Source organism: Cetorhinus maximus, chromosome 1 (assembly GCF_964194155.1).
Source record: "Cetorhinus maximus chromosome 1, sCetMax3.hap1.1, whole genome shotgun sequence".
In the NCBI taxonomy this organism is placed as follows: Eukaryota; Metazoa; Chordata; class Chondrichthyes; order Lamniformes; family Cetorhinidae; genus Cetorhinus; species Cetorhinus maximus.
In genome coordinates, this window is record NC_135879.1 from 97,522,203 (window position 1) to 97,544,101 (window position 21,899).

The 21,899-nt window shown below is 41.3% G+C and overlaps 1 protein-coding gene across 2 annotated transcripts in view; it reads left to right on the forward strand.

Annotated features, from left to right (window-relative positions):
* Positions 1–21,899, forward strand: part of sdad1 (SDA1 domain containing 1) — a 92,617-nt gene that overhangs the window by 55,301 nt on the left and 15,417 nt on the right. For both annotated transcript variants that reach the window (XM_078544124.1, XM_078544126.1), the window contains exons 11-16: positions 6,309–6,366; positions 6,449–6,507; positions 9,548–9,624; positions 10,346–10,443; positions 17,559–17,635; positions 19,743–19,857. In XM_078544124.1, the coding sequence (XP_078400250.1) occupies positions 6,309–6,366; positions 6,449–6,507; positions 9,548–9,624; positions 10,346–10,443; positions 17,559–17,635; positions 19,743–19,857 (484 nt within the window). The remainder of the gene's footprint in view (positions 1–6,308; positions 6,367–6,448; positions 6,508–9,547; positions 9,625–10,345; positions 10,444–17,558; positions 17,636–19,742; positions 19,858–21,899) is intronic.

Consider the following 21,899-nt stretch of genomic DNA (forward strand, 5'->3'; position numbering starts at 1 on the left):
AATCTCATACTGTTCAAAGGACAGCAGGGTAGTTCTCCTGGTGTCTTGGGTCAACATTTATCCCTCAAGCAATGTCACCAATTAACTGGTCATTTACTTAATTGGTTGTAGGACTTTGCTGTGTGCAAATTGGTGGTATGTTTTCCTACATTAAAACAAAGACTCAAAAGTAATTAACTGATTGTGTAACAAATAATTTTGCTTTTAACTCAAAAGTAATTAATTGATTGTGTAACAAATAGTTGTTTTGTAGTACATAGAGTCGTAGAGGTCTACAGCACAGAAAAAGGCCTTTCGGCTCATTGAGTGTGCACCAGTCAAACAAGTACTGAACTATTCTAATCCCATTTTCCAGCACTAGGCCCATAGCCTTGTATGCCATGGCATCACAAGTGCACATCCAAATACTTCTCAAATGTTATGAGGGTTTCCGCCTCTATCACCCTTTCAGGCAGTGAGTTCCAGATTCCCACCACCCTGTCGGTGAAAAACTTCTCCCTCACATCCCCTCTAAACCTCCTGCCCCTTACCGTAAATCTATGCCCCCGGTTATTAATCCCTCCACCAAGGGGAAAAGTTCCTTCCTGTCTACCCTATCTATGTCCCACATAATTTTATACACCTCAATCATGTCCCCCCTCAATCTCCTCTGCTCCAGGGAAAATAACCCCAGTCTATCCAATCTCTCCTCATAACTAAAACTCTCCAGCCCAGGCAACATCCTGGTAAATCTCCTCTGCACTCTCTTGTGCAATCACATCCTTCCTATAGTGCGGATTCCAGAACTGTACGCAGTATCTAGCTGTGGCCTAATCAGCGTTTTATACAGGTCCAGCACAACCTCCCTGCTCTTGTATTCTATGCCTCAGCTAATAAAGGCAAGTATCCCATATGCCTTCTTAACCACCTTATCTGCCTGCACCGCTACCTTAAGGGACCGGTGGATATGCACACCAAGGTCTCTTTGATCCTCGGTACTTCCCAGGGTCCTACCATTCGTCGTGTATTCCTGTGCCTTGTTTGTCCTGCCCAAGTGCATCACCTCACACTTATCTGGATTAAATTCCATTTGCCATCTATACCCCCCTGTAATCTAAGGCTATCCTTCTCACTATTTACCACCCCACCAATTTTCGTGTCATCCGTGAACTTACTGATCCTCCTACATTCAAATCTAAATCGTTTATATATACCACAAACAGCAAGGGACCCAACACCGATCCCTGTGGAACCCCACTGAACACAGGCATCCAGTCACAAAAACACCCCTCGACTATCACCCTCTGCTTCCTGCCACACAGCCAATTCTGGATCCAATTTGCTAAATTGCCTTGGATTCCATGGGCTCTTACTTTCCTTATCAGTCTTCCATGCAAGACCTTATCAAAAGCCTTGCTGAAGTTCAAGTAGACTACGTCAAATGAATTGCCCTCATCTACACACCTGGTCACCTCTTCGAAAAATACAATCAAATTGGTCAGACATGACCTCCCCTTAACAAAACCATGCTGACTGTCCTTGATTAATCCCTGCCTCTCCAAGTGTAAATTAATTCTGTCCCTCAGAATTGCTTCCAATAGTTTCCCCACCACTGAGGTTAGACTGACTGGCCTGTAGTTCTCTGGTTTATCCCTTCCTCCCTTCTTATACCACGTTGGCTGTCCTCCAGTCCTCTGGCACCTCTCCTGTGGCCAGAGAGGTATTGAAAATTATTGCCACTGTGTCTGCTGTCTACTCCCTTGCCTCACTCAACAGCCTGGGATACATTTCATCTGGGCCTGGAGATTTATCTACTTTTAAGCCTGCCAGACCACTTAGAACCTACTCCCTTTCAATGCTAATTTCTTTAATTATATCACAGTACTTCTGCCTGATTTCTATACCCACGTTGTCCCTCTCACTTGTGAACACAGACACAAAGTATTCATTTAGAACCCTTCCTGCATCTTCCGGCTCCACACACAAATTACCACTGTGGTCCTTAATGGGCCCTACTCTTTCCCTAGTTATCCTCCTACACTTAATGTACTTGCAAAATAACTTTGGATTTTCCTTTATTTTACCTGCCAATGTTTTCTCATGCACCCTTTTTGCTCTCCTAATTTCCTTTCAAAGATCCCCCTGCACATTCTATACTCCCCTAGAGCTTCCGCTGTTTTGAGCCCTCGTTATCTGCCAAAAGCCTCCCTTTATCCAATCCTGTATAGCCCTCGGCATCCAGGGTTCCCTGGATTTATTGGTCCCACCCTTTGTCTTTACTGGAATATGTTGGCCCTGTACTCTCCCTATTTCCTTCTTGAACGAGTCCCACTGCTCTGACGCAAAGTTACCTAAAAGTAGCTGCTCCCAGTCCACCCTTGCCAAATCATATCTGATCTTATTAAAATCGACCTTCCCCCAATTTAGAACTCTGATTTCTGGCCCATCCTTGTCCTTTTCCATAACAACCTTGAACCTAACGGAGTTATGATCACTATCTGCAAAATGCTCCCCCACTGATACCTCTACCAGTTGCCCGGCTTCATTCGCTAAAATTAAGCCCAGGACCACCCCCTCTCTTGTAGGACCTTCTACGTACTTACTTAAAAAGCTCTCCTGGATGCATTTTAAGAATTCCGTTCTCTCTAAACCTATCACACTATGACTAACCCAGTTAATGTTGGGCAAGTTGAAATCTCCCACTAATTACTATCCTATTATTTAGTATTGCTGACAAAAAGAGACATGTCAAAGCTTTTCGTCTTGCACTCATCAGGATACTTTGCAAGAATATCAATATAAGGGGAAAACAACAATTTATACTGTATGTGAAGAGAGTGCTGTTGATTGGCAAGTGGACTCTGAAATTTAAATCAGGCAGCTTGACCCTGATTGTCAGTCATTGTCAGTGTGGCGTATTTGTGTGTACTAGAAGCTACATATATTAATACACAGGGGCATGTTCTTTGCAGACAGAAAGAACATGTACATACACTGCACCTGTTTCAGCTAAACAAAATAAGTGACAGCCATTTGCTGACTCATTCCTCAGGACAATGCCTTGACCAATCAGGGTCAAGCTACCTGGTTTAAATTTCAAACATGCTTAACTGTCAGTCACCATCACTGGTGCATTCTCCATGGCAAAGCCTCTACCAATCAGAGTCCACTTATCAACCAATCAGCACTCTCTTCACATACAATATAAATTGTTGCTTTCTTCTTATGTTGTTATTCTTGTGAAGTGTTCTGATGAGTGCAAAACAAAATTGTATGACATTTTGGAACAGTCTGGGGATATGAAAGGTTTATACAACAACAACTACTTGCGTTTATTTGGCACTTTTAATGTAATAAAATGTCTTAAGAAACTTCATTGGAGCGTTGTCAAGTAAAATTTAACATTGAGTCACATAAAGAGATGACTAAATGCATCGTCAAAGAGGTAGGTTTTCAAAGCATCTTAAAGGAGGAAAGAGAGCCACAAAGGTTTAGTAAGGAAATTCCAGAGCTTAGGACCTAGACAGGTAATGGCATGGCCATCAATAGTGAAGCAATTAAATTTGGGGATGCATGCGAGATCCGAATTGGAGGAGTGTGGACAGCTTGGAGGGCTGTAGGGCTGGAAGAGGTTGCTCAGAATACCGCTTAAATCTATTATTGTGTCAGAATCCTCAAAATAAACGCCCTGTAAATAGTTAGACTACTGAATAAACAACAAAATAGCTGCTGGTATGAATTACTAACCTGTCTCTTTGATAACGTGCTGATCTCTTTTAGTCTATGAACACTATTTTCAATTGAACTTGTTTTGCTCCAGATTCTCCAGTTACAGTACCTTAAATCCAGTTCTCCGAAAACCAGATATTTTTTTAAAGAATATCCCATGGAGACAAGTTAATTAAAATTTTGACAATTTAGGCATTCACCCCGCAAAAGATTTGAACTATTCTGCTAGTTTTAGTTAATTAATTAACCACATGTTCAAAGTAGAAGGCAAAATTCCAAAGGCCTGTAGTAGAATGAAGGATAAAATGAATGCTTCCATGCAGTATCATTCGCTTGTCGTTTCCCATGCCCCGAGTGGTCGGAGCGATCCTTGATCCTACCCGGCTCGACCCGACCCAAACCTTAATCACCACGTGGTGCTAGTCTCATCATTAGTACCCTACCCTAGTGTAGGTATCGCTGGTGAATTAAAGTATTATACGGCAGTTTCCTCTGTTTCTGACAGGTAAGCAGCACCTATAACCACCCATGGAAACTAATCTTACATGACCTTTAGAATGAAAAGAAGCAGCATAGCAACAGGAGATAGCCAGACTCCAGGGCTAAACAAGACCCATAAATGAGGGATAAGCGTATAGGAGCAGACATGTTGCAATATGCATGAGGCTGAAGCCAACCATCACCTAACTAGCAGAATAGATAAGGGGGAGCCAGTGGATGTGATTTATTTGGATCTTCAGAAGACTTTTAATAAGGATGCACACAAGAGGTTAGAAAACAAAATTAGAGTGCATGGGTTTGGGAGTAATATACTGGCATGGATTGGGAATGGGTTAACGGACAGAAAACAAAGAGTAGGAATAAACAGATCATTCTCAGATTGGCAGGCTGAGACTAGTGAGGTACCTCAAGGATCAGTGCTTGGGCCCCAGCTATTCACAATCTTTATCGATGATTTGGATGTGGGAGCCAAATATAATATTTCCAAGTTTGCTGATGACACAAAACTAGGTGGGAATATGTGTTGTGAGTTTGCATAGAGGCTTCATGGGGATTTAGGTAGGCTAAGTGAGTGGGCAAGAACATGGCAGATGGAATATAATGTGAAAACATGTGAAGTTATCCACTTTAGTAGGAAAAACAGAAATGCAGAGTATTTTTTAAATGGTGAGAGATTGGAAAGTGTTGATGTCCAAAGGGAACCTGAGTGCCCTTGTTCATGAGTCACTGAAAGCTAGCATGTAGGTGCAGCATGCAAATAGGAAGGCGAATAGTATGTTGGCCTTTATTACAAGCGGATTTGAGTACAGGAATAAAGATGTCTTGCTGTAGAGAGTCTTGGTGAGACTGCGCCTGGAGTATTGCAGACAGTTTTTGTCTCCTTATCTAAGAAAGAATATATTTGCCACAGAGGGAATGCAACATAGATTCACCAGACTAATTCCTGTGATCGTGGGATTATCCTATGAGGAGAGATTGAGGAGCCTGGGCTTGTATTCTCCAGAATTTAGAAGAATGAGAGGCAATCTCATTGAAATGTACATAATTCTTACAGGGCTCAACAAGGTAGATGCAGGAAGGAAGTTTCCCCTGGCAGGGGGGCGTCGGGGAAGCCTAGAACCTAGTCTCAGAATAAGGGGTAGGCCATTTAGCACTGAGATGAGGAAGAATTTATTCACTCAGGGTGATAAATCTTTTGAATTCTCTATGCCAGAGGGCTGTGGAAGCTCAGTCTTTATGTTGAAGACAGAGATTGATAGATTCCTAGACATTAAAGACATTGAGGGATATGACCACTACTATCTAGAAGGACAAGGGCAACAGACAGATGGGAACACCACCACCTGGGAGTTCCCCTCCAAGTCACTCACTATCCTGACTTGGAAATATATCGCCATTCCTTACTGTCGCTGGGTCAAAATCCTGGAACTCCCTTCCTCATAGCACTGTGGGTGTACCTACACCAAGTGGACTGTAGCCGTTCAAGAAGGCAGCTCACCACCACCTTCTCAAGGACTGTTAGGGATGGGCAATAAATGCTGGCCTAGCCAGTGATGCCCGCACCCCTTAAATGAATTTAAAAAATACAGGGATCATAGAGGTAGAAGGTCAGCCATGATCTAATTGAATGGTGGAGCAAGCTCGAGGGACCGAATGGCCTACTCCTGTCCTACGTCCTATGTTCCTTGTCTCCGAAAACTGGCAAGATCCGAAATGTAGCACGGACTTGGTCCCAAGGTTGCTGGTTTTGAGACACACTACCTGTAATGCTTTTCTGAATCTTGTGTTTAACTCTTTCTGTTTTTGAACTTGATGAAACATCGGGACAGCACTCTGTTGATTACACAGTGAGGCTTGGGTACTTTGCACACTGTATTGTATTGATCACTTTATAATCTATATAATTTAGAGACCAGATGGTTAAGGCATTGCCATTGTCTGGAACATTTGTATTCGTGGACTTCGTTGACATTTATAGCCACAAGATGAAATTTTTATTAACTCTTTGCTTCGTGTGAAAGAGGCTTTTGGTCTGTACAGTCAGGAAAAAAATGGCCTTGTGCACTGTTGTTTTACTTGTTTTTCTTTTTTCTTACCAGTTATTCCTTTTTAACTTTTACCCATTCACGCAACGTTTCCTTCAACCGCATCAGAGAGGTGAGTCTTTCTCCAGTGCTATTTATTTGTAACAATGCCATTTAAAGTATTTACATGTGATCCTTCCATATTCCCTTTTTAGATGTGACCAAGATTCTTCTGTATGCGGCACAAGCCACTCATCAACTGGTTCCACCAGAGGTAATGATTAAATATCTAAAATGTTTCCTGTTTAGATTTTTAGAAAGCGTTTTGCTGCTGTGTTCAATTTTTACTTCTCAATCTAAAATCTTTACATTTTAAATGTTTATATCTGTTACCAAGTGTGGTGCAATCTTTTATCTACAAAGATTTGTGCCAATCCGTAGGTTATATTGCCAGGAGCTTGAGCTTTGCTTTAAGTGCGTACAGATTTTCTCAGATAATGAATACACTTGAGCATGTAATAGTTGTCTAGAAGTGATCTAACTTGTGCAGTCACTGCTCCACTTATTTAGCAGCATATTTAGCTTGAAGTTGATGTCCAATGCAGGTTGGTATTCCATTGGCTATTTGGAAATACTGAGGCTGTGCTGAAAAGCTAAAGCTACCAGTTCTATCCATTTGTATAATGGAAATTTCAGTTGCTGCGGCCAAACTGGATGGTGGTCATCTGGTATGCCAGTATATTACCAGACATCTGCTGGTTTATCTCCAGACATTAGGAGGGTATTCTCTCAGCCAGGTCATCTATACTACTCTAAGCGTGCACAGCTATTGAAGAGCGCACGTTAGGTGGATAGTTCGAAAATAAAGAAGAAAGAACCATAGCATCCTACCACTGTGTCTCCTGCCAATGCAAGATAACAGCGGTGCGTGCATGCACAGATATCTAGTAACGTCACTCTGCTGCGCAAAGCCTATTATCACAATCCCCCGCCTCTCCTCCTTGCCCCCATCCCCCGCCTCTCCTCCTCGCCCCCATCCCTGCCTCTCCTCCTCGCCCCCATCCCCCCTCTACTCCTCCTCATCCTCGCCTCTCTCCTCCTCCTCCTCACCCCCACCTTGCCTCCTTCTCTTCCTCACCTCCACCCCCACCTCTCCTCCTCACCCCCACCCTGGCCTGTCCAACTCACCCCCATCCCCACCTCTCCTCATCACCTCCTCCCCCCTCCAAGACAAACAGTGTCAAGGGAAAGAATAAAAAGTTCTTCTGCAGACAAGGCCTAAAAAGCTGATAAATAAGTCGTAAACAGAGACAGGATCCCTGAGGAGCACGACTGCAGTTTCATTGTTTCCCCAGGCAGTGGTCCAAGACTGGAATAAACAGAGACACAGTGGAATACATAATATGTTCATATCATTAAGTTTAGGCATTTTCTCCATGGAGTACATTTGGAACTGTTTCACCACCCATCACTGTTGGGGCAAATCTGCTCCTAGTGCACATTAAAAGGATGCTGCTGCCCAGCTGTGATGATTTGAGCAGCGCCATGTTTGGTCCTGGCCATTGCATACACCATCACTGTCAATGACGTAACTGGGTAAAACAGTTGAGCCGTGCATGCATGGCTTTTGTCGCAAACACAGACTCATCTTACAGTACAGGAGGAGGCCGTTCAGCCCATTGTGCCTGCACTTTGAAAAAAACTATCCAATTTAGTCCCAAACACCAATTTTTTCCTCCATTTGCCTATAAATTGGTCCTGTTCAAATAGATGCCCAATTGCCTTTTGAAACTTCCTAGGGAATCTGAATCCACCACCCTTTCAAGTAGTGCCTTCAAGGTCATATCAAATCTCTGGGGGCAGAGTTACACAGACTACAACAATTCCCTGGGGACAGCCCACGTGGTGTTCTTCAATGATATATCCGTGGTGAACACTACACACGTAGCAGCCCATGGCGCTGTCTGCCCCCAGGCAGTTGAGTTAAGTGAGTGTAAGCCATTTGAATTGTTAGGACTGAAACACATTTTTCTCCCAGGGCTTGTTAAGATCTGGAATATGCTTCTTGAAAGGACAGTGAAATCAAATGAATTTTTCCACCTGTATGAAGAAATCTTTCCTCATTTCCCTCTAGATTTTTTGCTAATTTAAAAAAAAATCTATGGCCTCTGGTTACCAAACCACTAGCCAGAGAAAACCATTTCTCCCTATTTGCTCTATCAAAACCCCTCATATTTTTGAATACCTCCATTGGGTCTCCCTTTAATTTCCTCTGTTCTAAGTAGGTCAATCCCAGCTTCTCCAATCTCTCTACATGACTGAAGTCCCTCATCCCTGGTATGATCCTGGTAAACCTCCTCTGTACCCTATTTATGGCCTTGACATCCTTCTTAAACCATGGCGCCTGGCATTGTACACTATACCTGAGCTAAGGCTACGAATGATTTTAAAGGTTTAGCAAGACTTCCTGCTTTTGTATTCAGTGTCCCCATTTAAAAAGCCAAATATCACATGCACTTTCTTTAACTACCTTATCAACTTGCTCTTCCACCTTCAATTTGACCCCCTGCCTTCAACTGGTCCTTCTGCTCTTGCACCCCCTTCAAAATAACCATTTAGGTTATACTGCCTATACATGTTGATTACCTTAAAGTGCATCACTTCAAACTTATATGCATTAAATTGTAGCTGCCATGTGTCTGTCCTTTTTATAAGTCTTTGTCCTCCTAAAGTCTGCTACTATCCTGTTCACTGTTTACTCCATTGTCAAGTTTTGTTTCATCCATAAGGTTTGAAATGTGTTCCCTAAACCGACGTTTTGGTCCTTTATTATAAGCATCACAAACAGTGGTCCTAATCCCAGACCCTGAGGGACCTTCTGCATACTTCTCTTCAGTCAGAAAAGCATCCATTCACTACTATTCACTGCCTCCTATCCCTTAGCCAATTACGTACCCAAGTTTCATCTTCTCTTTAAAATCATGTGCTTCTATTTTTCTGACAAGTTTGTTGAGTAATACTTCATCAATTGCCTTTTGAAAGTCCGAATGCAATATCTTCTGCACTATCAACCCTCTCTATTACTTCATCAAAGTACTCAAACAGGTTAAACAGATATGATTTATCTTTAATAAATCTGTGCTGGCTGTCCCTTCTTAACCCATTCTTCCTTAAGTGAGAATTTTACCCTTGACAGTTGTCCCTAGAGCATGCATATTCTTCTTACTGGAAGATATATGTTACCAAATCAACAAGTACTTTGAGCATTACTATAATTAAAAATGCTACCATTAATGTATTATTTTGTTTTCCAGATTATCCAAACAATGGTGATGACTATAGCAAACAACTTTGTCACAGACCGGAATTCTGGTGAAGTTATGACAGTCGGGTGTGTATAACATAAATTTGTTAGTCCTTTCTTCACATATGTATATGCATTTAATACATTGAACTTAATTTTTCTAAAGAGCTATTTAATGCTAAAGTAATTGTATCCTCTATTTATAAATAACCTCCTGATGGCTTAGTGGGTAAATGTGTATCCTGCTGTGAGTCTGAGTTGTACAGATCAAAAAGTCCCAAACTCTACCTTTAGTCCTTGTTAGCTGACCTGATCTGAAAGACCAATTAGAGCATCATGATTAGCCTTAGCTAACCTGAGTTTGGGAGAGGGGCATTCAGTCAGGGCTTCTGCTTCTCATTGCTGCTGGCATGTGGATATTGAGTGAGGTCAGAATGGGCTTAACTATGATACCCTGCAAAATCAAATAGGCTGCCTGTGTTTGTGGTTTCAGCTCCCCCAAAGAAAGTAATTATTTGAATGAAGAACTTCAGGGCAACACAAACAATAATGGGGATTCTCATTTTAACTATCATACAACTATGTCGCTGCTCAAAGGAAAACAGTGATATATTTGCAAATAAAGAATTTATTAGTGTACAGCAGCAGAAATAATGGACAGCTAAGTCAATAAATACGGTAACATTCAGAATCTTCAAGATTGACAAATATTTAATGACTTTGCAGCCCCACTATGCTGCAGGGATCCTAGTTTGAAAACCTACAGATTAGTGGACTAGCATCTTAAAACAAATCTATTCACAAACAGGATTAATACTATCAAAGAAGTAAGTGCACGATGTCCCCTTGCCATCACAGAAGAGCTGCTCCAGGACCTTGCTCAGTACAAGACGCACAAAGACAAAAGTAAGTGGTCAGATTTAAACATTTAATTTAACATTATTTTATAATGGTGTTGCCATTATCAGTAACAGTAGCAAACAGTGTGTGTGTTTATTGAGCATTATTTCTCTTTTTGAATGTTTATTTATGAAGAAAATATGTTGAGTGTTCTGTTCAAATCTCCACTTCTAATTGAATTGGGCACTGAAATATTTCCAGAGAGGTTTTGCAGAAAATGTATATTCCATAACTATATCCAAGATTTATCTGTTGTATGATGATACAAACTCTAACATGGACAGCGTTTAGCTATATGAACATGCCAACTGATTTCAAAAAGGATTTATTTTTGATTTGCAATGAAGGACAGAAATGTGTTTCAATGGAACATTGAATCATTCTTGCTACTGTAGGACTGAATTTTTCTTTTTTTTTCCAAAGTTGAGGGAGGGCAGTGCTGAGTATTGGAATATTTTCCACTTCCAATACCCATTGTCAGCATCAAATGGTCCCAGATTAATTCCTGGGCAGGACACAGAGTAAAGATCTCCCTGCTGTTTCCAGTGTTGTTCCCTAGAGGAGCACCTTTACTGTACCAGTGTGAGATTTTGCCATTTCCTACATTAACTTGTTTGAGCGATGTTGCCATTTTGTGACAAATTTAGGGCAGTTTGTTTTTATCATTGGCCACTGGAACAGGGTTGAAACTGCCCAAGCTTGTTTCATGTAGGGCCCTTTAAAACAGCAGATGGGGACACATTTATCCCATTGGTCCGCGGTAGATTTGAACCCAGGACTCCAAAAAGTCAAATCCAGTTGTCATCAAAGATCGCTCTTGAGCGGAAACAGAATTTGTTTTTTTTCTCCCTCCATAATTGGGAACCTATTAACAAAATCTAGGAATGACATCTTTTAAATGTGTGATTTCTGATAATGCAATTTTGGTCAAAAATTATGGGTATTCCTGTTTTGTGTTGAAGATGTTCACCTGTAATACAACCTTTTTGTCAATTTCTGCATGCACTCTGTATATTGGTAGTGTATGTCTCCTGAATGTATGAGGTGTGTGATTATGGAGATGTTGTGCATGAGCTTTCTTTTTTTACTTCTCGCTTAATAACGAGCCTTGCATCAAAACCCAAAATACTTTATACTGCAGAATTCAATTTTTTGATAAAATTTTGGCTCAGATTTTGTGGTCAACAGCGCATTGACGTCACTTGCTGCTGGCATTGAATAAATCTACACAAAAATCAACCGCAATCCCCATGACAAGAATTTCTTTTGGCTTAAGAGAGAATTCACACCTGATGTCAGCTGCATTGAGGCCTAGCAGTGCTGTGTAGTGTGGATGAAAACAGGAAAGAGGTGTGGACATGGCTTAAAGTCATTGCATCACAAAAACTGTACATACTCTTTAGAGTTTAGAAGAATGAGAGGTGTTCTTATTAAAATTCTGACAGGGCTTGACATGGTGGATGCTGAGAGGATGTTTCCCCTCATGAGGAGAAGTCTAGAACTAGGTTTCAAAATAAGGGGTGTCTCATTTAAGACAGAGGTGAGGAATTTCTTCTCTCAGAGGACCGCTAGTCTTTGGAATTCTCTTCCCCAACAAATGGAAGCTGGGTCATTGAATATGTTCAAGGCTGAGTTAAACAGATTATTGATCCACTAGGGAGTGAAGAGTTACAGGGAGATAAGCAGGAAAGTGGAGTTGAGGCCACAATCAGATAATCCATGATCATATTGAGTGGCAGAGTGGGCTTGAAGGACTGAATGGCCTAAACCTGCTCTTATTCCTTATGTTCTGTATAAAGTAGGCTGCTCCAGGGAAAAGACATTGAAAATCAGATGGACTAGATATGATTAATTTTATCAAATTAAAAATGTAAACGTTTGTTCAAAATTAAATATACAAATTTTAGAAAGTACATTAATTTCAATCAAATAAATCATTTTAGAGTGATGTCTAAAAAGCGTGATAAATCATGCTAAAAGTCATATATATGTGTGTGTATGTATGTGTGTGTGTCTAATATATATATACACATATATATATATATCAGACTTTTAAAATGTTTCATGTTAAAAAATCAATCCATTTTAATTTTTAAAAGATCATTTCTGATGTGGACCTCCTTATTAAATGTTTGTGAGTTGAGTGGTGGCCCCTTTTTGCCTGGATGTACAGGCATTACATTTTAAAATGTAACTATTGGACAGTGAGCCCAAATTTCATTTTTGTTGTGTTGAAGTAGTGAAGTCTCAGGGGTAGGATTAGTTGACCCACCGCAACTTTCGAATTTGCACTCTCCGCCATTCAAAAGCAATAAATGCTGAACGCACTGTCATTACTGGCACTGCAATATCCAACCCATCATATTACTCTATAAAATAGTTTTATGTGGTGGGCAGAGTTTAATTTATATTGGCCCAGATTTTGCTCTGGTGGCAAAGGACTGACTTTCATTGTTCACTGGGCACAACACTGGGGAGGCAGTGGCATAGTGGTATTGTCACTGGACTAGTATTCCAGAAACCCAGGATAATGTTCTGGGGAGATGGTGATGGCAGATGGTGAAATTTGAATTCAATAAAAATCTGGAGTTAGAAGTCAGATGATGACCACAAAACCGTTACCAATTGTTGTAAAAACCCATCTGGTTCACCAATGTCTTTAGGGAAGGAAATCTGTTGTCCTTACCTGGTCTACATGACTCCAGACCCACAGCAATGTGGTTGATTCTTAAATGCTCTGAACAAAGGCAATTAGGGATGGGCAATTGAAGAAGGTACACCCTCCAATCCTGCAACTACCACATAGGCCAGTTGAAGAGGAGAAGTTACACTCTCCGATCTCACAGAGACTCAGGCTTCCTTTAACCAGTTTTATTCAAGCATGTGCAAGGGAGCCGCAATCATTCCTAAGAATGAAGACCCAGCTCCCAGATTGATTACATTTCATTACTTTTGTACTTTTTCTTATCATAATACATTTGAGTATATTTGAATACATCCAATCGGTAACCGACACACCAGTCCCATACTAACTCTATCCTATTGAGTACATAAACATGTGATTTTGCTAACCAATTATTCTAAAGGATGTATACATAATGATATTATTCAATCCAAATTAAAACACGTACGCAAAAACCTTGGTTCCCACAGCTCAAGATTGTTTGTGTTTCATAAAGCCCCCTCTTTGTTCATTGTTCGTCTTCCCATATCTAAGCTAAAACCATCTGCCCCTTCCCTATGTGAGAGGGGAGTACACTTAATCTAATTTATGTCCTACTTTTGTCTCCAGTCTGGCTCTCAAGGCTGTGCAATGTTCATCTGGTAATCTTCAACTCTTAATATGTTTAGCAGCCATGTCTGCCTGGAGATTTTAAGGGTTTTTCAGTAAATTCTTACTGTATTCTCTTTTAGCTTTTTTAATTTCTCCCTAACAGCAATAAATGCTGGCCTAGCCAGTGATGCCCACATCCCATGGTAGGGAAAAAAAATAACAGTTGCTCACAGACTTTAGCGGAGCTTTCTACTAATCTGGTGTCTGTTTCAATGCAGTGCCCTTTACAGGGGATCTGTGGCATCTATGAACAGGGCAAACAGGGCACAATTAGATTGAAAAATCCTCCCTAAGCTACAATGAGGCTAAACCAGTAAATAAACAGAAAATATTAATTAGATTTAAATCATCCACAGGGAAGCTAAAAAAATATTTGGAACTAAAAAATTAATGGAGAGCGATGAAGAGACAAAACTGTATTTTTACATATATGAAATAGGAGCAGAAGTAGGCTATTCCGCCTCTCGAGCCTACTCTGCCATTCAGTAAGAACATGGCTGACCTGTTTGTGTTTCATGTTCTACATTCCCATCTACCCCCTTATAACTTTTAAATTTAAATTTTTTTTCAAATCTCCAACACTAATTTTCTTCTGAGGGAATGAGACCCCACATTTACATTTAAAAAATTGTTTTTCGGAGCCAGAGAGTTTGTTCAGCAGTAGTTATTGCATATTACACCATTTGAAAAAACTCTCTCTTGAATGCACTAGCCCTAACCTTTTCAGCCATTTTTAGTGTTGAACCTGTGGGTAATTACCCCAAATTCAGGCCATTAATAATGTCACTCCCAAGTCTGTAGGTGAGGTCTGCAACAGCACACCCTGTGGAGGAGCAGGATATCTCTGACAGCAACTTCTGGCTTTCACATTTAACTGTGCATGTGCCAGAAATTAAGTCTAGTTTTATCCTGTAATAACGGATAGTGCTGATAGCCTCATCGTTATTATTATAGCAAAATCCAGGCCATTTTGATTGAGGCTGGAATAAGGTATTTGTATCTATAGGCTTGTTTAAAAATTGGCAAAATAATTTTTGCTGTAACTTAAAATAAGACCTACATTCGCTCCAAATAGATTCAGCTGATTTATTGGCAGATTTTCAGTAATATGTTTTATTTAAGGGCCATAGGTCTACGATGTGGCATTTAATAGGCTGATCAATTCAAGCTGCTTGATTTATGAACTCAATTGAAACAGCTGTTAGCATAAACCATGACCTTTTAATTTCACCCTGATCTAAATTGAATACGGTTTCTACAGTGGTGTTGGATGGGCACAATTTTGGAGACCTTTTAGAGGATTTCTGAACAACATTCCATTGATTGAATTCAGACTTTGGTCAAAGATGGCAACAGGTTGGCATCATACATTGGATGCCTTTTTTATGGCTATTAGTTTTGATGTTCTTGGATCATCTCTCACCTGTAATTGTGTGTTAGAGTTGTCTTGCACTATGCTATGGTTAATGCAATAACTACATGAGGAATGGGCTACACAGCAATCCTTGTTAGAAGTCCACATGTGTGAATACAGTATCAGTTTAGCAACAAAGTTACAGGAGTAGGTCATTCAGCCCATCGGGCCTGCTGTGCCATTCATTTGTATCATGGCTGTTCATCTAGCTCAACACCACTTTTCCGCACTATCCCATAATCCTCTGGTGCCATTATTCTCCAGAAATCTGTCGATTTCTGTTTTGAACATGCTCAATGATTGTGCTTCACCACCCTCTGAGTGAAGAAATTCCTCTTCATCTCTTCCCATATCCTGAGATTATGTCCCCTGGTTTTAGACTCACCAGCCAGGGGGAACGCCTTATCTACATTCACCCCGTCACGCCCTGTAAGATTTTGTAAGTTTCAGTGAGGTCACCTCTCATTCTTAGAAACTCTAGGGAATACAGACCCAGTAGTCTCCACAATCTCTCCTCATGACAATCCCGCCACCCCAGGGATTATTCTGGTGAACCTCCATTGCGCTCCCTCTATGGCAAATATATCCTTCCTTAGATGAAGGGGACCAAAACTGCACAGAATAATACTCGATTGGCCATGTCTCTGGTGTTCTGAGTAGTTAAAACTTTCCAACTCTTTCTTTCTTGACTCTTTAAACGGGATGAGGAATAGGCCATTCAGTCCCTTGAGCCTTTTAAATCCTTCAGTTGGATCATGACTGATCTATACCACAAATCCATTTACCTGACTTGTCCTATATCTTTTGATACCCTCACATACCAAAAATGTATTGTCCTCAATCATGAAAATTTAAATTGTCCACTCCCCTTTCTTTTAGAAGGTGCTTCCTGATTTCCTCCCTGAACAGCCTTGCTCTAGTTTTAAAAGGCAAGAGCTTTAAACCATGGAATGCACAATTCTGCTAAGTTAGAACTTTGTCCTTTTCAGGCAACAAAGTATAATGGTCATTATGTTGAAAGGTTCAGGTCAGTTTTATCATTGCTGAACCAGGGTACTCTTAAATTGCTGGTTATGTTTGGCTTCAGAGGAGGAGAAGCAGCAGCATTTTAAGATTGTTTGCACCCATAACAATGTGTGAGTTCAGTGTGTGCTAACCTATCACTTTTAATGTGTTATTAGCAAATTTTCAATGACATAGCTGTCAGTAGGTCAGAGCTTATGAGACCTGGCTCATATAAATTGGTAATTTATTGTTTTGCTAAAATGGTCAACTAAGAGGCACCTGTTAAGTAGACACTTGGGTGGGTTCCTGGAAATGTTATGCAAGTGACTGCAGACATCCTGGGCTTGATTTTTGTTTTGGGGTCGGGATCCCAACATCGGGATCAAATCAGGGTCCCAACCCTGCTTAATATCAGAAATAGTCACCCGACACGATATTCAAAGGAACTGCCAATTAGTGGCCAAAGGTCGCGCTCACCGTCCAATTAATGATGGCAGGTGGGCTCTGGAAGCAAGAAGGTCAGTAGGTGTCTGCCTAGTGCTGAAGGAGCTGCAGCCTCCTGATGCAACTAAGGGAGAGAGAGAGGGCACCTCAAGATGGAGGTGTCCTCTCAGCCCTTTGTACAAACTTTTAAAAAAGAAATGGCTATACCTGCCAGACCACCATGGTGGAGGGAGAGTGCCTTGATACGGCAGCAGGTAACTGTCACCATACCTGACCTGCCTCCTTAAAAATGGCCCGGAGGTGGGAAGCTGCTGGCAAACTGGCATGCCAGCTGGTGCTGAAAAGTTCCCAGCCCACCTGCCTCCATTCATGCCTCTGGCAGGCTTCCAAAATCCTGCCCCTGGCTCTGCCATTTCTTGTTTCTGGAGCGTTCCTTTTTTTATACTTGTTGACGGAAATTGTACTAACCAAGGTGAGAATTGCGAGTGCTGGAGAAGGAAACACTTCATTTCAGATAGCAAGTCATCAGCAGATGCTGCCAGGTCTGGTATTGCACAACCCATACCGATCTTACAACAGGATAATGTAATTTCCTCCATATTCCATATCTCCATCCTCTTTTTTTAGTGTTTTTCAGTTGCTTGTCAACAGAGCACCTTGTTTCCTCTACTGCTGAGACAGTGGGGAAAGGATGGGGCAAACCTTTATTGGAGATCAGCTATCCAGGATCAGATAGCAAATGTGCATTCTTTGTGAAGTTTTGCTTGATTACTTTTGGGAATGTGGGTACTTATGAAGAATTTGCTGCTGGGATTAAGTGAATGTGGTAGGGTCCATAATCAAGTAGACTCTACATGTGAATTTGATAGGACGAGTGTCTTTTTTTTTAGGCCATGCATTCTTAAGTTCTTTTCTTTCTCCCAGATGTAATGATGTCTGCCAGATGCTTGATTCAGCTTTTTAGAACAATGAACCCTCAGATGTTGCACAAGAAAGACAGGGTAAGAATTTTGACAACAGACATGAAAACTTTGAAGAGGATACAGAAAAGATTTACTGGAATTGTTCCAGGAATGAGAAATTACAGTTACCTGAATAGACTGGAGAAGCTGGGGTTGTTCTTCCTAGAACAGAAGACTAAGCGGAGATTTGATAGAGGTGTCTAAAGTCTTGAAGGGTTTGAATAGGGTATAAAGAGAAACTGTTTCCAGTGGCTGAAGGGTCGATAACCGAAGGACACAGATTTAAGATGACTGGCAAAAGAAGTAGAGCGATATCAAGAAAAACATTATTATGCTTTTTTTGAATGGGTAGGATTTGGTATGTACTGCCAGATTCAATAAAAGTTTTCTAAAAGGAATTGGAGAAATACTTGAAGGAGCAAAAAAAAATGCAGGAATAACAACAACTTCTATTTATATAGCACCTTTAATGTAATAAAATGCCCCAAGATGCTTCATAGAGGCATTAAAAGCAAAATAAGATGCTAAGCCACATAAGGAGATATTAGAGCAAATATCCAAAAGCTTGGTCAAAGAGGTGCATTTTAAAAAGTGTCTTAATGGTGGAAAGTGAGGTCGAGAGGTGGGAAGTTTTAGGAAGGGAGTTCCAGAGATTAGGGCCCTGGGCCACTGAAGACATAGTAGCCAAGGGCAGAGTGACTAAAATATGGGATGCTTAAGCCGGAATTAGAGAAGTGCTGATAGCTCTGAGGATTGGGGGGTTGGAGTAGATTATAGAGATAGGGAGGGGCCAAACCATGGAGAGATTTGGAAACATGGATGAGAATTTTTAAATCAAAGCATGATTTAATGAGGAGCCAGTGTGGGTCATTGAGCATGGGTGATGGGTGAACAGGTGAACAGCATTTAGTCTGAGTTAGGACATGGATAGCAGAGTCTTAGATGACCTCAAGTTTACAGAGGGTAGAATGTCGGAGGCTGGCTAGTAGTCCATTGGAATAGTCGAAGGTAACAAAGGCATGGGTGAGGGTTTTGGCACCAGACAAGCTGAGGCAGCAGTGGAAATGGGTAATAATTCAGAGGTGGAAATAGCATGGATATGAGGTTGAAATCTCATCTCAGGATCAAATATGACACAGTTACCAGTGTTACAATGGGTGAGGACATGTGTCAAGACTTGCCCTTTCTTTAAAGAAGTTCAATATATATTTGACCAGCCAATGAAATTAAAGATTAATATCACACATGAATACGCCGCACCATTATGACACCAGGGAGAGGGATGGAGTTGGTGATGTGGGAGCGGAGTTTGTTGTGGAGACTGAAGACAATGGCCTCAGTCTTCCCAATATTTAATTGAAGGAAATTTCTCATCTCGTACTGGATATCTGACAATTTACAGACACTGCAGGGGTTGAGAGAGAGGTGGCGGTATGGAGTGGGACTAACTAGATAGCTCTTCGAAAAAGCTGGCACAGATTCTATGGGCCAAATAGCCACCTCCTGTGCTGAGCAATTCTTGTAGTGCGTGTAATGTGTGGAGAGGTTCTCTCAGACTGAGTCATAAATCACATTATAGTTGTGAACTTAACATTTCACTGCAGGCTGACTTTGAAGCCAACTAATATTGCTAACTTACATCGCTATTTTCTTCAGTTCACAGCCAAGTAACTAGTGTTAGCTTCCTGGCCAATCCAGGCACCAATTTAAGCACCAGTGTTCTGGAATAGGAGTCTGCTCCATTTCAACAAGCGAGTGGAAGTACATTATAATTGAGGTGGTCTAGTGAGGCATTTTCCCTCTAAGGCAATTAAATCAACTGCTGCCATTATAACAGGGCACCCAGATCATGATTTAAGGTGCTCTGACCTCTTGCAAGATGTGATGCGTCCTTTATTTTTAAAAAAAAACGTGCCTGTTCCATGTATCTGCAAGGGAACAATGTCTCAGATGAGGAAGGGGAAGAAACTGTGAAGCAGAGAATGCAAGCTGTACTGGACAACAAAGGTGGGATATAGGTAAAGAGCAAAGACACTAAAGGGCATATTTTGCAAAGAATTAATGTTGACATTTATTAAATGGTACTGTGGCATAAGGAAAAATTGCTTGAAATTGTTATCAAACTGGACATGTATATTTGTGATAGGGTAAACCTACAGAAGCCTCAAAGGAAGCCAGATGTCATGAATATGGTGAACTGGATTCCAAAAACTACATCCCAGGAGCAGAAGTGCTGGAAGAGGCGGGTGAAGAGGATGATGGTAAGTCTCTGCTATGTCCCCCAGCATTTGTCTGGTAGTGCTAATTGTCACTATCTCTAACTAGTTCAGGATGTGAAGCTGTCTGGTCATCAATGTCTCAGTAGCTTTCAGTGAATTTGTATACAAGATGTAGAATTGAAGATAAGCTTGCTTAGTCTGTTTCATTTTCCCTTGGAAATTACATCGTGCAATGATAAGGATCAAAGTGTTTGAATGGCATTAACAACAACTTTAATTATATAGCACCTTTTAATGTAGAGAAAAGTCCAAAGGCATTTCACAGAGGAATAATTAGATAAACATTGGATGCTGAACCATAGAAGGAAACTTGGAGGGGTGGAGGTTAGCGACCAAAGGTTTGGACAAAGGGGTGGGATTTAAGGAGGGTCATAAATGAAAGGAACTTGGGGAGATAGAAGGGAGAGAATGTAGATGAGGAAGAGGAAAGGACCAAGGGCATATCATTGTTGGGGGGGGTGGGGGAAGAAGCCATTGCTGGAAATGCGCTAGCTGTGATTGGATAGGTGGCACCTAGTGAGGGGCCTCTCATTGGGCTGGACAACAGAAGGAGGGGGACAGTTTGATCTTTTGTGTCAGAGGCTATACAAAGATTGAAGACAGAGGCCACATGGGATGTTATTTGTCACCTTGATTAAGGCTGTTTCAGTACTGTGGAAGGGACGGAATCTGATTTGTGAGATTTAAGCATGGAGTTCAGAAACCAGGCTTGGATTTCTGAGGCAAAATGTTCGAGGGCCTTGGAGAGGAAAGGTAGGTTGTAGGTGGGGTAGTAGTTTGCAAGGAAGGAGGGGTTGAGAATGGTATTTTTTTGAGAAGGTGGTATGACAATGGTTTTGAAAAGGAAAGGGACAGTACCTGCAGAGAGAGAACCATTACAATGTTAAATATCATGCGATAAGGAAGGAAAGTTGAGTGGTTAGTAGTTGAATGGGAATAAGGCTAAATGAGCAGTAGATGGAACTCATGGACAAAGTGAGCTCTGAGAAGGTATGAATGGAGCTAAGGGAGAAACTAACTTCAGGTTCAGGGCTAGAGCAGGAGAGAAGCTGGGGAGAAACTTGACTTGGTGAGCTAAGAGAAGGAGAGGCAGCTGAACAAATTGTTTCAACCTTGGTGACATGAGCTTCTCCCATTTAGTGTTGGAGGTGATGGTGGAAGAGACAGGGAGCAGGGTTCAGGACTCACTGATAGTGGAGAAGATAACAATAGAACAGGAGTAGACCGTTTGGCCCCTTGACCCTGTTCCACCATTCAATGAGATCATGGCTGATCTATGACCTATACTTCCCTTTGCCTATTACATCTTAATATGGGGAAATGGATAACAAAAATCTACCAACTTCAGATTTAATCTTTACAAAGGATCTAGCATCAATTGCAATTTGCGGAAGAGAGTTCCAAACTTACACCACCCTTTGTGTGTAGAAGTGCTTCCTAATTTCACTCCCACAAGGTCTGGCTCTAATTTTTAGACGATGAGAAGTCTAAGACTACAGGGTAATCAGTGAAATTCTGGAAAAAAGAAGTTAACGGTTACCTTTGCTCTCCAGAATAATCCTGAGGCTGTCAGTGGTTTTTGCTTGGGAGGGTGTGGGGGGGAGGGGTTTGAGGCCCAATAATGCTTGAAGCAATCCAGCTATATCCGATCATGGATGGTGAAAACAGTGCTGAGCACACTCCGATATCTCCCTTGGATTTGAATGGGTAAATATGGTGGCTGCGCCAGGGTGAACAACCAGGATGGACGTAAAGGTTTTACTGGGGACTGGTGGAAGTGAATGAGTGGTTAAAAGGATCGACATCTGCAGAAATATCATGGTGAATGAGCAGCCGCATCTGCAGCTCGGAAGTGTAATTGCACATGACTTGAGGAAGAGGTTTTTTTCTTGAGGAAGAGGATAGATGCAGATAGAAGTGAGATTGATTGGAAGTAGGGGAATGTGGCTTGTGAGTGATACAAGGCATTCCAGTCACTGAAAGTGCATAATAAAAACCCAGAACAAGCAGGGCTGGGAATGCAG